General features: G+C 38.6%; 1 protein-coding gene across 3 annotated transcripts; it reads left to right on the top strand.

Annotated features, from left to right (window-relative positions):
• Positions 1 to 1,985: 1,985 nt before the first annotated feature.
• Positions 1,986 to 22,479, top strand: PLEKHF2 (pleckstrin homology and FYVE domain containing 2). 3 transcript variants are annotated; one of them, XM_025001796.2, is made up of 4 exons: positions 1,986 to 2,194; positions 2,965 to 3,097; positions 16,684 to 16,824; positions 19,923 to 22,479. In XM_025001796.2, the coding sequence occupies exon 4, from the start codon at positions 19,937 to 19,939 to the stop codon at positions 20,684 to 20,686; it is 750 nt and encodes a 249-aa protein (XP_024857564.1). In that variant the 5' UTR covers positions 1,986 to 2,194; positions 2,965 to 3,097; positions 16,684 to 16,824; positions 19,923 to 19,936; the 3' UTR covers positions 20,687 to 22,479. The 3 variants fall into 3 exon arrangements, with proteins under 3 accessions (XP_024857564.1, XP_005215740.1, NP_001091619.1); XM_005215683.5 differs by lacking the exon at positions 16,684 to 16,824; NM_001098150.1 differs by lacking the exons at positions 2,965 to 3,097; positions 16,684 to 16,824 and having other exon boundaries at positions 1,994 to 2,194.
• Positions 22,480 to 23,425: the final 946 nt, after the last annotated feature.

The following is a 23,425-nucleotide window of genomic DNA, read 5'->3' as shown; positions in this document are numbered from 1 at the left end:
TTTGGCCCAGCCTCTTCATTCTTTCTGGAGCTATTTCTCCGCTCTTCCCCAGTAGCATATTGAGCACCTACCAATCTGGGAGGCGGTGGGGCGGGGGGGTACTCATCTTCCTATGTCATATCTTTTTACCTTTTCATATTGTGTAGCTGGTGGTAAAGCCAAACTTTGAGTAGTCCTTTTGGCTGCTAAGTCCATGCCTTTTGTTGTTGTTTACTCACAAAGTCATGTGACTTTTGCAACCCCATGGACTGTAGCCCACCAGACTCCCCTGTCCATGGAATTTCCCAGGCAAGAATACTGGAGTGGATTGCCATTTCCTTCTCCAGGGAATATTTCTGACCCAGTGATTAAACCCATGTCTCCTATATTGACAGACAGAGTCTACCACTTAGCCAGGAGGGAAGTCCCCATGACATTTATGGTAAGATAAATAAATATAATGGGAGGTGAGAGAGGGCAAACATTTTTACTAATAGGTGAGTGATTAACAATGTTTCCTATCACTTTAGACTAGACCTTAGACAACTGATCTGACATAGCAATTCCTAATCTCAAACTTCAAAGGAATTTTGGAGGTAAATCCATCCTTCTGTCCACTGACAGAGGCTATTCTGTATGCAGAGGGGGAATGAGGCAAAATGAAGTTGGGGTATGGTGATGGTTGAGAGGAAAGTTCTAGGAACATTTGTACTTGTCTACAGATAACTACATCTAACACTTGTAAAGGTTTCTGTGATGGTGATTTCTTGTTTTCCTATTTAAAAAATTCACCATTGCCATTTGCTTTAGTTTAGTTTTTTTTTTGTTTGTTTGTTTCTGATATATTCAAACAGAAGAGGATGGGAGGTGGAAGATCTGGAGAGGACAAATCCCAGACCAAAAGAAAGTTGGTTGGAACCAAGACCTGCTTTATGTTCCCTAGGTGGGTGCTCTTTTATGTGGCCTGGGTTCTGGTGGCTACAAAGGCTAAAAAAAAAAAAAGTTACTATTTCAAAGAAAAGAAAAAACATAAATGAAGAAAACAAAAATATAAAAGAAAAAGAGAGGTATTTTTTCAAAATCTTGATATAATAGATCAACAGGAGAGGTAAACTTTACTCAAATCTAATTTCTGCCTATTCACTTTTTGTTTGAAGTGAATATGCAGTCTTCCCCCCCTCACCAGGCCCGCAGTCCTTGTCTATCTTAGGCATATTTTACGTCTCCACGGACCCACCAGCACACTTAGCTGTGGTATAAATGAAGGGCATGTTCAACCTTATATACCATCATCACTGTTTCCAGGTGTGTGAAGTACGTTTGTGGTATCACAGAAAATTTTGGGAAAGACCAGAATTCTAAGTCAGGGAATAAAGGCATCATTTAAAAGGCTGTGCGGAGTATGTGGGGTATGTTTTGCCGCCGTCGTTTCCTGTGTTTCCAGCGGTAGGATTTTTAGGGCAAGCAAGTGGAACACGTGAGGGGGCAGGAACGGGCGCGCTAGGGGGATGTAGCAAACAGATATCTAGCCGGACGCCTTGGGCAGCTAAATCCAAAGCTTTCATTTCCCGGTTGCGGAAAGTTCCTGAATTCCCCGCAGAGGCCCGCTCAGGGTGACGGAAAAGGGGCCCAGTCCTCCTTCCATTTTTATAGCGTCGTTAAGCACTTCGCGAGGAGGTGAACCGTCTTTTCCGAGGGCTCGCCTGCGCCCGGCAGCCCAGGTAAAAGACGTCGCACGTGCAGCCAATCCGCGTCAGGGCGCGCGCCCTCGACTCCGAGCAGAGGAGCCAATCCCGAGCCCCAGCCGCCCAGGCGGGTGTGGCCTCCGCGCTGGCTCCGCCCCCTCGGCCCCGGCGCGCGGGACTGCCCGGGCGGGGCGGAGGAGCAGGCCAGAAAGGGCGGGGAGCGAGCGCTGGGGGTGTGATCGTGCCCGCGCCCGCGCCCGGCGTGTGGGTGGCGGCGCGCTTGTGCGCGCGCGCGCAGGGGAGAGGCCAGCCCCGCCGGCCGTTGTGGGCTTCGACTGGAGGGGCGGGAGGGTCACCTGCGAGCGTCTGCGACGCCCGCCCGCCCGCCGCGTCCGGAGCGCGCCGGCTGCGCAGGGCCGCTGGCTGCACACCCTGCGAAGCTGGGGCGGGAGGCAAGGAGAGTCCGCGCGCGGCGCCCGGGACGAGGAGAAGTCGGACCTTCGCCTCTGCGGCCGTCCGCGCCCGGCTGGGTAGGTGAAGCCTGGGCTTGGTCGTCGGGCGGCCCCCCGGAGGGCCGGGAGAAGAGAAGCGAAACTTTCCGGGCGCTTCCCCCCCGCGGTCCCTGGATCGTCGGCGGCGCGGGGAGGTGTCGTCTCGGGCGGCGGCGGCGGCGGCGGCCGACGCCATGTTGGGGTCTGTGAGAAACGGGGCGCTCCCGGGCGGCTCCCCGCGCCCTAAGGGGGCCGCGGCCGCCCGCCGGAGGGCTCGCGGGCGGCAGGGAGGGCCGCGCCGGTGCTCGTCCGGCCCGCGGGGAGGGGGACCCCGAGGTCCGGCGAGAAGTTGTGAGGGCGTGAAGACGGGTGTCCGTCGTGGCCACTGGCGTCTTGGGGTGCCAGCGTCTTTCTGTCCAGAAAGTTTGCAGGGTCTGGGCGTCAGGGACCTTGCAACTTGAACAGCGTCTTTTTACGGAATTTGAAAACTTAAACAGCGTCTTTTTATGTGATTTGAGGCCAAAAAAAAAAAAAAAAAAAATGGCACCGCATAATTTGCCCTGATAGAAGTGCTGGCTCCGACGCCTTTCTTATTTGGAGTCTTTTAAAGTCGTATGCCAAAGTTTTTCTTTAAAATTTTTGTTGGGAGGCCGACAGCTTGCTGTTCATGCGGCTTGAATACCCCGTGCGCTCTTACTACGTTGTAATAGTAACTTGCGTGTGCGGTGAAAAGAACGAGTAGTATGAAGGTTATAGCTAACCAAGCCCTTTTCTGTAACTCATAGACTCAAGGTTGGTTGTTTTTTTAGTGCGTTACTGAAGAAATTCAGCAAAGAAAGCCAGGACCGTTCACTGAGAGAAAGGCGTGTGTTGTTCCCTTAAGAGTAAGGTGAAGTGATCTTGACATTGTGAAGATTTCCCCCTCCGTTTGGTTCTATAAAGGTGCGTGCCTACCGTGTTTTGAGTATTTACATTTTTCTGTACTCTGGTAGCTCGTGGGGTCTTCAGGTTAATTCAGTATTAAGGAAGGCTTCTGTTTTTAATCTCTTCGGGTCCTCACAGCATTGGAGGTGAATGGTATTAAGTTACTTATTTGGAAAGCACATGTAATCGCCTCAAAAAATAAAACTGGTGCACTGACCAAGGCATCAGAAAAGATTCAGCTTGAATCAGCCCAGTAAATGAATGTCAATTACTAGTTTTAATAAAGGCATCTGGGCTTCCAGATTTTTGTTGATTGTGTTGAGAGCATTCTTAATCACAAATAAGATAAATCCTTCGACATGTCTTGGAGAATTTCTCTTCTTAATCTGTAGGTTAAAATAGAACTTCTGCTCAGGTTTGATGTTAATATTCCTAGTTTTTGTTTTGTTTTTTCATTGTCAGGTGATTGCCATTATACATATGTGTTTTTCTGGCTGAAAAGGTACCTGGAATTGAGGTGATTTAACTAATGTCACAGATCTAGCGGACAACTTGGTATTTAACTGAGGTCTTATAACTGAAGCCTTCTCAGTTTTCTTACAGCGTAACTTTGCAGGATACTTAACTCATTGCCTTGGAGCAGTTTCTGTCCATTTTGTTTTCTCTGTCCTAGCTGCTCTTTCTGATTTTAATTTAGTTCCTTAGTGTGTGTGTATTTCCTAGGAATTTCCCTCATTTCCAAGGTTTTATGTATTGAAATTTTTCCTCTTAAAAATACTCAGCCTATGCTCTTTAAAACTTTTTTGCACAGTTCTCCTTATCCCACCCCCTCTTCTCCCCAAGAATAAGTCACTTATCTATTCAGATGCATCCCAGTAAATATTACATTTTTTCTGCCATGGCACTTCCTTAACAGCAAGGGTTACATGAGCTTTGACTTGCCTCTTCATCCTCAGGGTACTGAGAACATGATGCTCAGAAAAGGTTTGAATGGATGAATACACATACACTTTTTGTAAATATACTTCATGAATTTCTTGTTAAGTTGCACTTTCCAAGAGTGAAAGTAGTTAGATCTTTTCTAATTGCCCCCCCCCCCTTTTTTTTTTTTGAGATTTTATCTTAGTAACTCAACTAATTTTGGACTGGGGGTACAGAACTTGAATGTTTATGAAATTTCCAAGTAGATAATGTACTGAAGTATAATCAAAGAAGTAGCAACAGTGGATCAGCAAAAAGATAGTAATCATACTTTTAAAGTGCAACTGTATTTAGTGTTTGCACTGGGTAGAAATAGTTAATACCTTAAAATTTTGAAGATCATGTTTATACATTTAAGTTATTTGATAGAACACCCTCATTTCTCTTGTCACTTATTGTTTTTTTAGAATTGTCTTAGAATTTTGTTTTAGAACATCTTGCTTATTGGAAAACATAAACATTGCTTTTCTGTTTATGAATTTATCTTTGGAACCAGCTTTGTACACCAGCTGTGTGCTTAATAGCAAGGTGTATGTTGGCTTAAGTGAATAAAATGTGCTCCGTGGATACACTGTCACAGTGCTGTTTTAAATTGCAAACCCTCCTTAGGTGGTGTTCTGTAATTCTGTAATAAAATTACTGTAAAATTTGGGGTTAATTCCTTGTTTCCATACTTTTCTCTCCAGTCAACCCGTAAATCACAAAGTTTGTGCTTCGCTTAGGGGTGGGAGGAGGGGGGGTCCTGGGAAGAGAACAGAAGGCATTCAAGTAGTTGCTGTGAGTGCTAGAGAAAGCAAGGCTCCATTCTAGCTTGTGACTCTTGAATCTTGAACAGGTCACTTCATTTCTTTAACCTTCATTGAACTTATTTGTAAAATGGACACAGAAACTTTGCCTTCCAGTGTTTACTAAGATGTTTGTGGAAGTGCTTGGTGCAGGATGTTCAGTAGGTTAATCAGCAAATGAGCACAGTGGCAGTGAGTTATAAAGTTTTAAAAGGGAAGGAACCTGTAGAAATACCTAGTTCAGTTCTCAACTTTGGCTGCACATTAGCATTCCCCGAGTAGCTTCTTAAAAATACTTGATGCCTGAACCCCACCCTTCAACAAATTAATTACAGTTACTGGCTTTGGAATCAAAGTATAGGTAGCTTTGCCAGTTTTTTTTTTTTTTTTTTTGTCTCTTTGTTTTAATATGCAGTCAGGGTTAAGAACCATTCATTTAATTCAGTCTCTTATGTCCTTATTCTGTTCATTTTGTGGTTGAATAAAGTGCAGAGAGAGGTTAAGTACCAGCCAAATTCCTGTCAGGTTAGAAAGAATGAATTTGGAAGAAAGTGAAGTGCACAGAGATTAAAGTAATAGTTACCTTTATTTCAGGCCAGAAACGCCACATTCAGAGCTACACTTCACTAGAAAAGTCCAGTGACCTTCATCTCCATTTTACATTAATGACCTACATGAGTGACTGTGTTCTTTAACCTTGTCATCATTTAGACCTCAGGTCTCAAACTGTGGCCAGAGATTGGCATTCCAGGGCCTGTCTTTGTATTTTTCCATCCTAACCAGTGAACCAACTTTTTGTCCTCATGGTCACCTGCAATCCTTCCTAGGCTGTTAGTTTTCTTCCTTTTTCCCAATCTTGAATTCTGTAGTTCATATACTATGAACCCACTAGTCCCACACAGTCCTCCTCTCCTTGACCTTATATTACTGGTCAGTTCTCAACTTGTAAATATCACCTTTTACTTTTTCTTTTGTCCCTGCCTCCTGCTGCTGCTGCTGCTGCTAAGTTGCTTCAGTCGTGTCTGACTCTGTGCGACCCCAGAGACGGCAGCCCACCAGGCTTCCCTGTCCCTGGGATTCTCCAGGCGAGAACACTGGAGTGGGTTGCCATTTCCTTCTCCATTGTCCCTGCCTAGCACCCCTGAAAAAAGCACATCTATCATGACTTAAATATTTGTTTTCCAGCTGACTGTGTGTTAGTTCATTTCTAATCTTTTTTCATCCCAAAGTTGATTCATTTTCTTTATTGCCTTTTCACTCCTAACTCAGGTTGCTAAACCCAGTTTTGAAACACTTGACTCTTAACAGATGACCTTGCTTCCTTCTATGGATTTTATGATGTGAATTTTCTGTTTTCTTCTTTGCATCAACTCTTTCATCTTTTTTTCTTTACATTTACATTTAATTCTTTATACTTTGTTTTGTTTAAACAGTAGTTGAAGAAAAAAAACTTCTTGTATTCTTCTTCTGCATTGGCAGGTGGATTCTTTACCTACTGAGCCACCTGGGAAGCCCCTAATTATACCCATAATTTTGTGTTCATTTTTCTAAATATTCTTTGTATTTTGTTAATTTAAAACCCATTTCTTTGTTTATGAGAATATGTTCAATATAAAATAATTAGGCAGTATCAAAATATTTCACCCTAGTATCAATACTTAGAGATAACCAGTAGTACTGAATTTTTGGTGGGTGTCTTTCCAGACTTTAAAGAAAAAGAGTTATATTGTATGTGCTGTTTAGAAGCTTTTATTTCATAAACTGCCATATTTAACAATTTTCCACGTTAAATATTAATCTGTATTCTCTGAAGAGCTATCTAAAAATCTGTTGTATGGATTTGCCATAATTTTTTTTGTTGAATGTTTAGGTTGTTTCTGACTTTTCAGCATTATAGACAAAGCTGCAGTGAATATCTTCATGTGAACAGCTTTGTACACTGGTCTAATTATTTTTTGCATTTTTCTTGGAAGTAGAATTGTGAAACTTTTTAAAGTGCTTACATTGCCAAAAATGGCATTTTGAAAAGCTTTTCCAGTACACTCTCAAGACTATGCATGTTCATTTTCTCCACATCTTAGGTGAGTAGTACATCATTTAAATTTTTAATTCATTGATTAGCACTGAGAGCCAATGTTTTTTCCATTTACTGGTTGTTTTCATTTGTTCCCTGATAGCTCATTTGGTAAAGAATCTGCCTGCAATGCGGGAGACCTGGGTTCAGTCCCTAAGTTGGGAAGATCCCTTGGAGAAGGGAAAGACTACCCACTCCAGCATTCTGGCCTGGGGAATTCCCTGCTCTCTGTAGTCCATGGGGTCCCAAAGAGTTGGACACGACTGAGTGACTTTCACTTTTCACTTCATTTGTTCCTTTGGAAATTGCCATTTGTATCTTACCCATTTTGGGGGGGAATATTTTCCTTTTATCTCATTGATTTACGGGAGCCCTTTATATATTAAAAATGATCCTTTGCCACATTGTGCAACAGTTTTTCTTTAACTTTAATTCTTGCCTCCCCCAGTGTTGAAGTTTAAAATGTTTATGTAGTAAAATGTTTTCTGATATTTGGCTTTTTAAAAAAAATTGGCTGCATCAAGTCTCAGTTGCGGCATGCAGGGAACTTCGTTGTGGTGGCGCAGGCTCCATAGTTACAGTGGCCAGGCTTTATTGCTCCATGCGGTATCTTAGTTTGGATTCTTAGCCACTGGACCGCCAGGGAAGTCCTGATATTTGGCTTTTGAAATGTTATATTTAGCCATTCCTCTCTAGGGCTAGAAATTTAGGTTCTGTTTATCGCTATTAGAGTTGATGCCACTGGGAAGACTTGTGTTTTACAACCCCCTACTACCACCCCCAAGAGTTTTATTTTTCAGGATAAACTGTGGTTAAAAATTGCAGGGTCAAAGAACTCTGCTTTCTGAAATATTACTATATCTTACCTTTAGTTCTTGATTTCTTCCCACCGCGTTTCAGTGCCTATTGTGGCCTTCCGGCACAACGAGTTTATTTAGTCTCTGAGACTTGGAGGACATGTGAGAGCGTGTTGAAAAGGTGCTTTGTGCTCTCTTGTCTCCTTCTTTCTTCTCTTGCTTCTTCTCCTCCTTTTTAAACTAGGCATTCCCCAAAGGTTAGTCCCCTGTTCTCTCCTCTCATTCACAGCAGCAACAGTCATCTCTTCACAGATGACTCCTAAATCCCTTTATGTCCTGGAGCTTCCTGCTTTTCTTGGTGTTTCTGTTGTCTGATAGATGTTTGTCTGATGGATACCCTGAAGGTACTTCAAGATAAGTATGTCCCAGAATGATTTCTTCTCCCTCCTGGAACAGAGCTAGCATCTGATCTGCCCAATGCTTAAACCTTTGAAGTTATCTTACATTCAGTTTCAAACACATTCACTTGGTAGCTAAATCCTTTCTGCCTTACCTTAGTAATAGAGGAAGCAATCTCTCTCACTTCCATCTTCCCCTTTTTATTTCTGGTGTCAAATTTGTGGCTTAGACTTGGTACCTTTCGTTTAGAGAATATTGTAATATACCCTTGCTTTTTTTTTTTTTTTGCCTTCATTATTGCTTCTTTGGTAGTCTCGTCATGTGTTCTGCCTGTGTGTACTTATTAATATTTTCCTAGTTAAAAACCTTAGTCTTCCCATTGCCTATATAGTAAAGTCAGATTTCTGCTTTACCGCTATACATTCCCCAGACCCTGCTTCCTCCAGCCTCGGCTCAGTTATTTCCTTATTGTATTTGAACACCATCATCATCTTTATCTCTTTCTCTCCCATAAATAGTTTGACTCTTGCTCTAAGGCCTAGCTTGAATTTCTAGTCATTTAAGAGTTGTTTCTAAATATTCCCTCTGATCAAAGTTACTCCCAACCATAATCTTTGGCCTGAGGTTTCATCACTCTTTTTATATTTCTAATAAAAAAAAATTTATCCTTTGGTTTGTTTTTCCTCTGCTCCTTTAGACTTTGAGTGCACAGATTTGAGGTAATCATATTCCTCTTTTCATAGCACATAATATGCGTACCAAACACTTTCTTGTTTTGTTTCCTTCCTTATCAGTTTCTCCCATCATCCTCTTTCCTTTGGAAACATATCCTAATGTATAACACATGAATTACATATATCTGTATATAAGCTTGGTGACTACTTTGCTTCACAAAAAGTGTGAGTTTTGAGTACTTCAACCTTTGTACAAAGTGATCAGTAAATTTTTTTTTTACTTGAAATTAACTGAAAATTGCTGATTTTTCTAGCTTCCATATTGCTTACACTAAGAACCCAGGGATTTAATTTCAGTTTTGCTCTTCCACATCTAATTAGTTATGGCAGTCCTGAACCTTACCAGTTTTTTCTTTTCCTGTTGCAAACTTCAGACTTGCCTCAACTTTCCCCTTTTGTAGTAATTTTTCAGCTGGGTCCTGCTTTCAGTCTCACCCTTGTGAAATCTTTCATTGTTTCCACAGTTATCTTAAAAGAATCCAGATCAAATCAGGCCACTCATTCCTAAGGCTTTGAAAAGAACCCTCAGGAATCAACAAGATCTCTCCCCTGTTTTTCTCCATTTTTCCACTAAATAGCTTCTTCTGCTAAATAATTCTTATACTGCCTCTTCTGCAGCTGTATATGTAACTTTTTTTTTTCTGGGGGAGAGGTGGAAACACTTTATTTTAAAAATTAGGAGTCCTTACAGTTCTGATTTTAAAAGCAAGGGAGTGGAGTACATGTAACTTTTTTACAACACATTTTTACTTGTAGGGCTTTATGCCTTATCATTTTTTTGTCTTTTGAAGTTCAACTTTTTTTTTCACAACCTGTTTCAAGTGTTCACCTGCTACATTCTTCCTTACCACTTTTTTTAATTATAGTATTTATTTCATTGTGTTTTTTGTTAAAACTTTTTGGAAACACGTCTTAATTCCCAGTGTCTGGTTCATTCTTTTTTTCCCTTTAACACAAAACTTAAAGTCTTGAATGTAATGAGATTGTAACTACTCTTAGGGCTATGATGGGTACCGGCTTTATTTTTCAAATATTGTACAATGATTTAACAGCTGTCAGCACTGTACAGCTGCCCCTGTACAAATACTTTCTGAAATGATGCAGTTTTTTAATCTGAAATTTGTTGATGAAAATACGCATACATCATCATTTTTTATTTGCTAACTAAACAGCTGTGCTTTTTGGCAAGAGAAGAAATCATTTTTACATATTATCATAAGATTGAGACTTTAAAAACAGGATCTGCTATGCTCAACACTTAGAATTCATAATTAGATACTACAGTTAAATAGACCAGAACATTTGCTGTAAATTTAAAATCTGTGGGCCTAGTGAAGCATTTGATGTGTGGGGTGTGGTTCCTGTTTTGTGTGAAAATTAGTACTATGAATGTCAAAAGTGATGTCTTTGATTTTTATAAAACCCAAGATTGAGAAGTTGCTGCCACTTTTAACTGCTCAGTGCACATTGCTGGTATGTATATGCAAGCAATTTTGTAGGCACTGTTGGGCATACAAAGTTGTAGGAAATGATGTTCTTTTTTTTCAGGAACCTCCAAGTCTGTTGAAAATAAGCAGACATAGACATTTTTATAAAATTTAGTAGAATTGTAAGTGCCATAAAATGGTACAGGTGAAACACCACGTGGCAGTGAGGTACTGAACTGACTGATAAGATTTCAGAGTAGCAGGTGGAGGGGAGGAAGCCCAGAGCATATCCTGGGAATAACTGGTAGTCTGATTTGATTGTAAGAGAACATACAGAAAGGCAAAACTGAATAGATAGGCAGGCTGGGGCTTAACTGAAGGGCTTTACATACTAGATTAAGGATTTTGGATTTGATTTAGTTGGCCAGGGAACCTTTGGTTGTTGAATAGAGAGTTACCTGGTCATAGCTGTAGTTAAAGAATATTAATGTTGTCTTGTGTGATGTGGTTTAAATGCAAGTTAAAGACTAGAAGACTTGTTTCAGCTTGAGGTCATATTCTTCCCCTCTCTAAAGACCGTTTGTTAAAATTCATAATGTGACCCTTCTGGTTTTCTAAATTAATTTTAGAAAATCTTCAACTGTGGCTTAGTTGTTCTTTATATACCATGGTGAGTTTTTCTCTCATGCCTAACCTATTTGAAACTGCCTTTACTGAGATGCTGAATTAGTCATAGCTTTACTTTTCACTTCCTGTTAGTGTTTGAATAATTATTTTGAGCATATTTAATACTTATTACCATATATTTTAGCTTTATTGTGTCTTCAGTGGCTTTTCCCAAGTGCATAGTAAAGTCAAATGAATGGAATAAATATTTCTGAAGGTAGCAAAGTATAATGGAAAACCATGCATTAAAAAAAAATGGCATCCTAATGGAAAGGGGAGGGAAAAACTTTGTCTTTTCTTATTGATAGAATAAATACATTTTATTAAAATCCCAAATTTAATTTGCCACATGTTCAACTGTTTCTTGCTTTATTATCCTAGTTTTTTATTGATCATCTTACCTAGAATTTCCTGATAATAATAATCAGGAAATTCTAGGTAAGAATTTATATATAGGTAAATTGATACAGGTAAGAATTGATATAACTAGGTAAGAATTGATATAACTTTCGAAAGTAAAACCTTTTGTCCTCTGTTTAGGTGTGTAGAATTATTTTTCATTAGACTTAGGTGTATTAGGAGAGGGATAGTCTGCTGTAACACTTACACTTTTGCCCAAGGAGGATGTACCTCTGATAGTTGCTGCTTTTTAAAAATATCTTTTTCCTTCCTGCTTTCCTGTTTGTGTCTTCTTTTCCTTCTACATTTGCTGTAGTCTGAATTCAGCAGTAACACAGATTTTAAAATGTTGATTGATGTTAAGACACAGTCAAAAATTTGATTGAAAATTAATTTGTAGGCAAGTAAGGCTTGTAGTGAGCTTCCCTGGTGGCTCAGTGGTAGAGAATCTGCCTGCCAATGCAGGAGTCGCGGGTTCAGTCCCTGGGTTGGGAAGATCTCCTGGAGAAGGAAATGGCGACCCACTCCAGTATTCTTGCCTGGGAAATCCCATGGACAGAGAGCCTGGTGGGCAACAGTTCATAGGGTCGCAGAAGAGTTGGGCACGACTTAGTGACTAAAAACAAAAAAACAAAAACAACAAAGTCTTGTAGTAAACCAGAAGTATGACTTATTTATTATCAGAGTTCATTATTTTAAAGACAGAAAGGGCTTTGCAGATTATTTTATCCAAGGTGGTGGCTGCTGTGGGTGGGTGTAGAGCGGTTAGGTAGTTTGTATGAAATCTCTTACTTAGTGCCTGAGCTGAGATGAGAATCCAGGTCTTTTGGTTCATAGTTTATTGTTTTTTCTGGTACAGTGCACAGTTGAATGAATACTCATTCTCACTGATATCAGATGTCTTGGATTCAAGTAAGAAATTAGATGATTTTTTGTTTTAAAGTCACCTGCAAGGATGAGATAACGAAGTATTGGTTTTCAGTAAGAAGAACTGGGCCATAGTATTCTGTGACAGTTGGACTGCTTCTCAATTGTAACTAGTATTCTTCTTTTTAAGAGAGTTTTGCCGCCTCATCTAGTATTACATTTTTAACAGATGGTAGACACTCCATTGAAGAACATATTAACTTTAGAAACAAGGCTAGCAAAAGACTAGAGTGGAACTTGGACAATTCAAATACAGTTCTTGTCTACAGGAAAACTTTTTTTCAAACTTTGGATGGTTTAATTTTTTACAATTGGTTTATAAAGCTGACTTCTTAAAGGTTAAGAGGATTTCTTTGTTTTATTTTCGGTATGCTTTTGCTGTTTTAAACTATGAATTAAGGCTGCCAGACACCATTTGCTGAAAAAGAAGACAAGGGAAGTCATGTGGAGAACTGTTAGAATGTGTGCTGTGCCGCGCTCAGGCGTGTCCTCCTCTGCGGCCCGGGGACTGCAGCCCGCCAGGCTCCTCTGTCCATGGGATTCTCCAGGCCAGGATACCGGAGTGGGCTAGAATGTAGAGGTCCCTGAAGTGGCTGGATATGGGAAGAAACTAACAGAAATATTAGTACTTTTCATATAATGAATTAGAAAATATAATGTGGAAAAGAGATTCGAAATAGCAACCAAAGTATGAAGTACCTGGGAATCTATGTAAGTAACGTAATAATCCTGTGATACAAAACCTACAGAGTTACTGGGCCCATTAACCCAACGGTTAAAACCTTGAGAAGAGATAGTATCAACCTGTTAGGAACATCTGAAATTATAAAGATGTTAATTTAATCCAAGTTAATTTATGACTATAATATGAATTCATCAAAATTTCAGTGGATTTGGTCTGTTTATTTTTTTTCATTTATTTATTGTAATTTAACATGGTTCTAAACCTGAGCTGCACAGTAGAATTACCTGGGGAATTTTAAAGGATATCAGTGTAGGCCACAGAGAAGGCAATGGCACCCCACTCCAGTATTCTTGCCTGGAGAGTCCCATGGACGGAGGAGCTTGGTAGGCTCCAGTCCATGGGGTCGCTAAGAGTCGCACGACTGAGCGACTTCACTTTCACTTTTCATTTTCATTTTCATGCATTGGAGAAGGAAATGGCAACCCACTCCAGTGTTCTTGCCTGGAGAATCCCAGGGACGGGGGAGCCTGGTGGGCTGCCGTCTATGGGGTCGCACAGAGTCGGACACGACTGAAGCGACTTAGCAGCAGCAGCAGCAGTGTAGGCCATACCCCACATACCTCAGACTAATAAAATCAGAACATACTGGGGAGAGATCTAGATAACCATGTTTCTTAACCTTTTATATTCATCATCACAGTCTGTTGGTTTCAATTTTGGTTTTTGAATTTCTGTTTTAATCGGTTCTAAATATTTGTAATGAATGATATTTATATATTTTATTATTTCTTAGAGATTTTCAAAACAAAAAGGAAATTTTACTTACTAAATAACATAGCTTGTGATTACCATATGCGCTTATTAGACATGTATAAATCTAAGATACAGTACAGGATTTTAGTGATCTTATTTTTCCTATGTCTTGAAGCATTTTACTATTAGGAATTATTAACAGCTTCCCCCCCCCCCCCCCGCCCCACACACACACCAAAAAAAAAATAGAAGTAATTGCCTAGAAGGATGATACAGTGATAAAATACCACCATTGCACCATTTTTCAGTTTTATTATTGCATTAACCAAAGGATTGCATCATTTTTCAAAAAGATACAAGAGCAGTTTGGAGATACCCTTCTTAGTCTTTTCTGTTTATTTTAAGCTTTCTTTTAACATATTTGCTAATATAGATTTTTTTTAATTTTATCTTTTCCATATAATGACAATAAAAGGGCAAAACTATACATTTCAGAGCAATTAGACAAGTCAGAAGATAAGTGGAAAGAAAAGGCTACACTTAGACTTAATGATGATGGTAAAGCATTATTAGTGAAATCTCAGCCTGCAAGTCTTCAACTGATGATTTTCTCGACGATTTCTCAAGACTCAGAATTGATTAGTAAACAATGTTCCTAAAAGCCAATGGAAATATTATAGATTCATGCTTAATAACTTACGAGCAGTTAGTTGGATATAAGGGATACATCTTTTATCATTTGCAAACATACAGATTGTTTTGCATCTGTATGCAGTCAATAACAGAAACATGGAATAAGAAATTTGCTATGTTTAAATTGTTATAAAGATTGTTCTTGAAGTTACTTTTTACTATCCCTTTATTCGTATTGCTGTAAGTTGGTTGTAAAATGACTTAATGTAGTAAAAGTAAATGAAAAGAATATTTTGGATCCAGATGGTACATTGAGATGACTGTTCTTTCTGGTGTTCTAAAGGTTAGAGCTCCCCTGTGGTTTCAGGTAGCTAAGTTGGGAACCACTGTTCTGAGAAGATGTCATCTGGACGAATAAACAGAGGAGATTAGCTAAAACATGTAAAATGTTAAATAATGGGAACTACTCTAGGCTGGTTTTACCAGGTGCATGTTACTGACAAAAGAATTAAAAACAGAGTAAAGGATTAGACCAGACAGCCCAGAAGTAGTGTTACAATACTGCATAAAAGTTTAATATGAGAGAACATCATAAATCAGTAGATTAGATTATTAATATCAATAAATAATAGCTACCACATGTTGACTACTTGCTTTGAACATTATTTATACATTATCTCCTTTAATCCTCTCCTGACGTAGCTATTATTATTTCCATTTATAAGTATGGAAACCTGAGGTCACACAGTATTTGATGATTATAGAGCAGTTAACATCTTTAGAGTGTGAATATTTGAAAAGAAAAAAGGGTTTTTCACCTATGCCAGAATAAATTTCAGGTGTATAAAAGCATTAAATGTAAAATTCATCTAATAAGACAGAATACTAAATAGGAACACCTGATATCTGGATAAGAAAAGTTTAGCAGTCATGGGAAAAAAATCACAAAGGAAAATATATGTAAGTATAACTACTTACGAAAAACTCCCTCTGTGTCAAACACCGTAAACAAAATTGCAGAATAATATACTAGGAAAATCACTGAGGTAAATGGGTTAATAGCCTTTTTGTATAATATACAGATTAATAATTAAATAGATGAACATAGGAATACAGATTAGTAAACATATTAGAAAATGGCTGGCCTCACTAGGTAGCTATAAAATAAAACATTCAGTTAAATTGAAAGTACTCTTCTTTCCTGTTTTAGGACCTTTGTTCATAGTATTAGTTCCTTTGTAAAGCTGACTCCTCATCCTTTAAGACCCATTGTGTAGCACCACCTCAGTGAAGTCTTTGAATTATTGAATAAATGAGTTTTTTCCCTATATCTTGGCACACTGCTGATTTCCTTCATTGCACTTCACCTTTTAGAATCACCTGTTCATTTACTTACTTACTGTCTTTATTCTCTACTAGACTCTGAGCTCTGAGAGGAAAAGGATAATATCCAGCATTTAGAAAGTATTCAGTAAACAGTTTTTGAATGGATAGACATAATAAATAGAAGTAAAAGAAATGAATAAAAAATCTGCATTTAAAAAAATCTACGCTGCTGAAATTTTTAAAGGAAAATATTCAGTGTGAGACAAGATGGGTCGGTACAGTCATTGTGCTGCGTGGTAAGTTGGTATTGCCTTTCAGAATGGAAACCCTGTAAAAGGCAGCCTGTGCTCTGAGCGTTGGTGCCTTTTGACCCAGTAATTTTTCTTCTTGGAGTCTATCCTAAATAAGCCTTCTCTGCCAGAAGATTTATTCTTCCTAGCTCTTACTGTATTCACTGGTATTCCTGCCTAAGAAAAGTAGACAGAAATTCAGTTGGGCCACATTTTATATTAATAGTTGTCTTCTTTTCCTGCAGGTATGCAAGGGGCTCGCTCTTTGGCTAGCCTCAGTATTCTTGTATTCTGATACCCTCACAAAGCTCTTTGAGAGTTCTTACTGTTTGGGGCACCTCAGGTGGTAGACTTGAATTTGGACTCTGGGAGAAGGTAGAGGTCCTCTTTCAGCCTAGGCCAAAGGGTAATGCCTTACAAATCCAGTTTATTGAGAATCTGCTTTGGGGTATCTAGCAATTGTCCAGTTAAAGGTGGTATTTTGATTTCCCGTTTGATAGTCTCTCATCCTCTCAGTCCCTCCCTGTTGTGCCCGGCCAACCTTCTTTTCTGTGTGTGTGTGTGTGTGTGTGTGTGTGTGTGTGTGTGTGTGGCATTTGTATATTCCGGGGTTTTCAAGCTCAGTGCTTCCCCTTGTCAGAAAATATTTCAGGACTGACAGGGATAAGGGAAGGGAGGCCAAAGGTCTTAAGTTCTTTGTGCTCATTGTTTTTCAAATATATTAATAGGTTACAGTCCATTACGGAAGTCAATCAAATGGGCTACAGCTGTCATTGAAATAAATGAAGATGCTAGAATACATCCGAAGAAAGCATTGGCACCCCACTCCAGTACTCTTGCCTGGAAAATCCCATGGACAAAGGAGCCTGGTAGGCTGCAGTCCATGGGGTCGCAAAGAGTTGCACACGACTGAGCGACTTCACTTTCACTTTTCACTTTCATGCATTGGAGAAAGAAATGGCGACCCACTCCAGTGTTCTTGCCTGGAGAATCCCAGGGAGGGCAGAGCCTGGTGGGCTGCCGTCTATGGGGTCGCACAGAGTCGGACACGACTGAAGCGACTTAGCAGCAGCAGCAGAATGCATCATACATAGTTGAATTATATATGTTTGTAACACTGCAATATGAAATACATTTCATATCAGTGTCACTGTCAAACTTTGAAAGCTATTTGTTCTAGCCAAGTAACAGTTAATGCCCTAAACTGCACTTTCATTGCATAATTTTTAAACAGGGGAAGAGGTTTATGAACAGAGATTCAGGCTTCATACATTGCAAAATCAGAAGACTGGCCAAATAAATAATGATGACCTATCCTTTCAGGTTATTTTCTCAAATTAGTATTCTTTTATCCTCAGTAGGTTTAGGGTTTACTGTGAGGATCCAGAGGCTAGCAGTAACTTTTTTAGTTCTTGTAGAGTCAGTGGAGCCTTAAGGAATAATTAGTGTGCCGTAATATATTAGTTACAGCACGGGGGAATCAGCTTTGAGCCCCGGTTCTGTGACAGCCATGAGCATGGTACTTAACTCCTTTGTGTCCATTTGCTCATCTGTAAAATGGAGCTAATAGTGCATATTCTATTATAAAGTTGTTCTGGGTAGGAAGTATAGCAACGCATGTGAAGTGCTCAGCTCTTGCTTGGGCTCCCAGTGAGTAGTTATTCCAGACTGTTTGCCTGAATCTCTCTCTTCATGCCTTCAGCTCACATTTCAGCTAATATTACTAGATGCTTCTTTGGGAGAGAAAAACTTCTCTAGGTATTTCACAGGAGTTTGAGACAGTTAAAATAGGAAAATAATAAATGTGAAAACCACTGCACAAATTTTCTTGATTTTTGTTTTTTTTTTTTCCTGTTTACCTCCTCCCCAACTAGGAGGTAAGCCTTGAAAAGTGGGGACCTTGCCTGTGTTATTTAGATTTTTTTTTTTCCTGTACCTAAAGCCGTGCCTAACAAACACTTGTTGAGTGTTTGACTATAATGTAAATTATGAAAAATTATCCATAATTATACTTCCCAGAGCTAAATAACCATTGTGGATATTATAGTATATAGTTTTCTAATTTTACATACTTAACTAGTGTCTATGATTATGCGCTTATATCATATTTCATTGAGTCTAAAGATGAACAGGTTTTACTATATTTTGTGTCTTTAATATTGGGATTCTTATAATCAGGAGTTTACTGTGATTTAATTGGCAGCATTTTTCATTCTCAATAGCACATAAAATGAGACTGTTATCTTAAAAATCAATAGGATCTTAGATTTGATGAAATTTGGTATATATTTGAAACAAAAATGAGATCATTATGTTCAGCTTTCCCCACCTAAATATCTTGAACATTTTCCCATATCACTGTATTTAGATCTGTCATATTCTTAACAGATATTTAGCATATTAATTGTTCAACCAGTTCCTTTTTTAAAACATTGGAGCTTTTCCTTTTTTCTGTTACAGTGCTGCATTGAATACCCTTGTACATATCTTTATGCCCTCAAGTCAGTTTTCTTTTAAGCACCTGGACCTACAGGTGCACATGTTTTCTGTAGTATATGAGGGTAACTGTCCCTATATCCGTAATAGAACTGCTTCCTAAGAAATTTAAATAATTGTGTTAATCTGCTGAATGAAAATATATCCTAATGTTTTATTTGCTGACTTAATTATAAATGGAATCAAGCCTCTTTGTATGTTTACTGTTTTTTATTTATGTGATGCACTTGTGTTAATTGGCTGGCAGATTTACCCTAATTAGAAAGAGAGGCCATCACAATTTGGAGCCATGCATTGTCATTAATTCTTGGGAATAACTTTCGGGGGCAGAGTCCATTCTTGTGGAAGGCAAGAAGTCTTTATAAGGACCCAAGATTGGGGGAAAAATTAGATCTAGAGCTTAAATCTATGCTCATTTAAAATTAAATTAATATGGGTTTTGCATATTGCTAAGATGTTCTTGTCAGCATTTTTAAGCACTTTTGCTGTGACAGGTGATGTGAGTTTCAAAGGTAGATATCGGATGATCTCTGCCCTTTAGTTTCCATTGCAGCCTGTGGAGAAGACAGATTTCAGTCCTTCCACAAGAGTGAGTCCAGAAGGTACAGGGAATATGAAGAGCACAGAGGCAGGTGTTCAGTCTAACTGAGTTTAAGGAAGGCTTCCTGGAGTAGGTATGAAACCTAACCTGAGTTTGGAAGGACAATAAGAGTTAGCTGGGGGTAGTGAATGGTAAAGGATGCAGCAGCGTGAGAGAAGATATGGGTGGTTGAAGTGGACTGCACCGATAGGGTTTTCTTAGAACATAGGATTTGAGGTAAAGAGTGACTTAGGATGAGTCTGGGAAGATAACCAAGAACCAGATAATGAAGGGCTTTAAATGCCATACTAAAGATCTGCATTTTATAGGGTAAGGGAAGTAATTTTGAGTAATGGCATGATCAGATTTGCATTTGTGAAATTATTGCCTGAAGATTGATTAAGGGGCAAGACCTCAGGCAGTGAGATGTGTTGGGAAACCATTCTGGTAATCCAGGTGAGAGAACTGAGGCTTCAGCTCAGTGGTAAGAGCTTACTGGAAAAATTAGTCATTTCTCTTAGTTTATATTAATATAATATTTGACCCTCTTGTTCAGAATACCTCTGAGATTAAATTTTATGGAACTGATGACTTATTAATTTTCTAATTATTTATTGTTTTACATCTGTAAGAAGTTTATTCTTTCATAAATATCCTCTTAACTAGTATGGTACTATATAGAGATGGTTAATAAGTGCTTTTGATGATTATGAAAATTGAGAGAGATTACCTCTTTTGGTGTGCTTAGTGATTATTTTAGAAACAATTGGAGAACTTTGCTTTGGGATAAAAGCAATGATTTGTAAGATTAAATTTAGATGGTGTCACTTTTAAAAACTTATATGCATTTATAATTTGTATGTGCTGATTCCTCTCTCTCTCTTTTTTAAGGCTATTAGCAAAAGATGGTGGATCGCTTGGCAAACAGTGAAGCAAATACTAGACGTATAAATATAGTAGAAAACTGTTTTGGAGCAGCTGGCCAACCCTTAACTATACCTGGACGTGTTCTTATTGGCGAAGGCGTATTGACTAAGTTGTGCAGAAAAAAGCCCAAAGCAAGGCAGTTTTTCTTATTTAATGATATTCTTGTATATGGCAATATTGTCATCCAGAAGAAAAAATATAACAAACAACATATTATTCCCCTGGAAAATGTCACAATTGATTCCATCAAAGATGAGGGAGACTTGAGGAATGGATGGCTGATCAAGACACCAACGAAATCATTTGCAGTTTATGCTGCCACTGCCACTGAGAAGTCAGAATGGATGAATCATATAAATAAGTGTGTCACTGATTTACTCTCCAAAAGTGGGAAGACACCCAGTAATGAACATGCTGCCGTCTGGGTTCCTGACTCTGAGGCAACTGTATGTATGCGTTGTCAGAAAGCAAAATTCACACCTGTTAATCGTCGTCACCATTGCCGCAAATGTGGTTTTGTTGTCTGTGGGCCCTGCTCTGAAAAGAGATTTCTTCTTCCCAGCCAGTCCTCTAAGCCTGTGCGGATTTGTGACTTCTGCTATGACCTGCTTTCTACTGGGGACATGGCCACGTGCCAGCCTGCTAGATCGGACTCTTACAGTCAGTCGTTGAAGCCTCCTTTAAATGATGTATCTGATGATGACGATGATGATGATAGCAGTGACTAAGGGCATATATAAATATTTAATTGGGTGTGACTATCTGAGAAATCAGCTCTGGGGGAATGTAAAATTCTGAGCTTTCTCTCAGTTTTGCTCTTGCCATGAATTTGCCTGAGAAACTTTCAACCTATGTGCCTCAGTATACTCTATAGAAAATAGGTCCTGTTATCATCGCCCTCCCCCCGCCACCTCCCCTCACCTCCCCCAGCTCCCTATTCTTCTACAGGGACAGACTATTGCAAATATATCAGACAAATGTTTGGTTTCTTGTTTTAATCCTAGACTACTATCTTGGATGGTTGGGAAGAGATATTTAACATATCATGTGCTGCATTGTTGTTTATTATATGTTCTGTTATATGGAAAAACTAAAAGCAAAGGATGGAGAAAGGAGTAAGATATGGTTAGTGAATTATGTTATTAGCTTTTTTCTAACCATCCTATCTAAAGGTTAAGATATCAGTAACAGAAATACATGTTTTGGAAATACTTTTTCATATACCAGGTGGTGCCTTATCATAATAGCACTGTTGCATGAAATAAGCCCCTACCTTCTCACTTTCTAGTTTGTTTTAAAACTACACTGGTGCTTTCTGAGGTAATAAAGTGAATGTTATAGATGGGTGTAATTAGGAAATACTTCTCATTTGACAGCTACAGGTAACTAAATTTTGAGGTCCTTCATTCTGTATGAATATTTTTTCATAAAACATTATTGTGATTATATTTTTACTTTTTATAGGTACCAAATTATAATTGTCATTCTTAGGAGTTTGGTTTGAAATTTACCAAGGACAAATGGTTATTGCATTTTATCCACTGACATATTTTTAAGGTATAAATTCATCTGCTTTAACATTGTTTCTAGAATGAAAAATCTTATACAATTTCTCAAAATATAAACAATCTCTTTAAAAAAATCTCATGCTAGAGCACAGATAAAGATTTGGAAGAAATAATGTAGGAGGATGGTCAGTACAGACCAGTTAAGTTTGATAGACTTCATATCTGTGGAAGTATTTTCTATTTCAGTGTGAAACTATCTCGAATTTACAAATATAGTGTTATATTTTATAAAATTTTGTAAAGTCCCAAACAATATTTCTATTTTTGTAAAACAATTGTATGTTTTAATATGTTTCTGAAATCATTTTGCAATCTATGGGAGTAGAGCAGCAGTTGATCTTTCTAAATTGTGAACTTTATTGAGTCCGTCTAGATTGCTTTTGAGAAGGGGTAATTTTTCACTCTTTGCTTTTGAGGCAGCCATTAGGTTGAAAGTATATTTATCATATAAAACTTGATGCGTTTTGCACTACTCTCTCCATTTGTATGCTGCAAATAATCTTTCAAATACGAAAAATCAGCCTGAAGTTTGTTTTAAATTCTAAATTCTTTTGTTTTAAAATCTTTAAATCTGGATGTATGGCAAATGTCATGAGAGGTTTGATTTAATAATTTGTGACAGGGGATTCTTTGGTTTGGTTAAGGCACTAACTTAACTTTTAAATTGTGAAAGTGCCTGAGATAGGTCTCCCTGTAGGAAATGTGAAAGAAAGGCACAGCAGGCATTTTGTTTGTTTTAATATCATTTGGACTTTTGTTTCTAAGCAATATTTACACATAATCAATAAACGTATCTGAAAAGAACCATAAAACCTGACATGTGCTGATGGAGAGTTGGTGGTACATAGGAACCTAGCAAATTCAAGAACCAAGGGGAAATGTTCTGAGATAACATTTATGTTGGCAACCTCTATTGACTCTGTTTTTACAATAAAAAGTATTTTACAACTTTATCTTCTGTTCTGTGCATGTTGTAACTTGAAGATTTTTTATCCCTTGCTAAGGTTAACGGAGACGTTATGCATATTTTACCTCATTTCAAGAGCTGTGAGTGTCTTCAATGTCAGGGGTCTCCAGCCTCCGGGATCTAATACCTGATGATCTAAGGTGCAACTGATGTAATAGAAATAAAGTGCACAGTCAGTGTAATACTTTTGAATCATACAGAAACCATGTCCCCACCCCACCCTGTACCCTGATCTGTGGAAAAATGGTCTTCATGACACTGGTCCGTCCCTGGTGCCAGAAAGGGTGGGGCCCGCTGTTCTGTGGTTCAGGCATTATTCTAGGCACTAGGAGTAAAGCAGTGAACAGAAATTGCCTCTTTTTCATGGAATTTACCTGCAAGTAGAATCCAGACTGTTTTCTTCCAGACATTTTTCTGTGTTTTTTGTAAAACTTAAGAATTTTACTTATAAACCTGAAATCATTTTGGTCCCAATTTCTCATCCTGTTCTTTTTAATGAAACTTACTTGGACTGTACTGGATCCCCAGTACATTAATGAAATTGATAACTGTTGGCATAAAGGAAACAAAATCCCATAGATGCCAAAGAAAAACGTTAAATTGAATACACCTTAATACAGGAGTTCATGCCTTTGGGTCAGGTACATAAAATGGCCAGTTTTGTACAAAATCAAATGTTTATATATGTCTTTTATGCTGAAATTCTTATAAACAGGTAGTTTTGAACTATACCATTATTCCTGAACGATTCCAGTAGTTGAGCTGCAGTCTTCTTTCTCTAACTTGTTCTTAAATACATGTTTTTGCCTTATACAGTAAAGTATTAGTTATCTACAAATACACTAGATTGCTGTACATTGTAGAAGATAAATTGAATAGTAATGACTAGGATGAAAGTACATGAAATTGTGTTTATTGGTAGTGACCAAAGT

This window comes from Bos taurus, chromosome 14, assembly GCF_002263795.3.
Source record: "Bos taurus isolate L1 Dominette 01449 registration number 42190680 breed Hereford chromosome 14, ARS-UCD2.0, whole genome shotgun sequence".
Taxonomy (NCBI): domain Eukaryota; kingdom Metazoa; phylum Chordata; class Mammalia; order Artiodactyla; family Bovidae; genus Bos; species Bos taurus.
This window is presented reverse-complemented; position numbering and strand designations above follow the sequence as displayed.

Coding starts and splice junctions, on each gene's coding strand:
- PLEKHF2 (XM_005215683.5), top strand. CDS start 19,937: ATGGTGGATCGCTTGGCAAACAGTGAAGCAAATACTAGACGTATAAAT.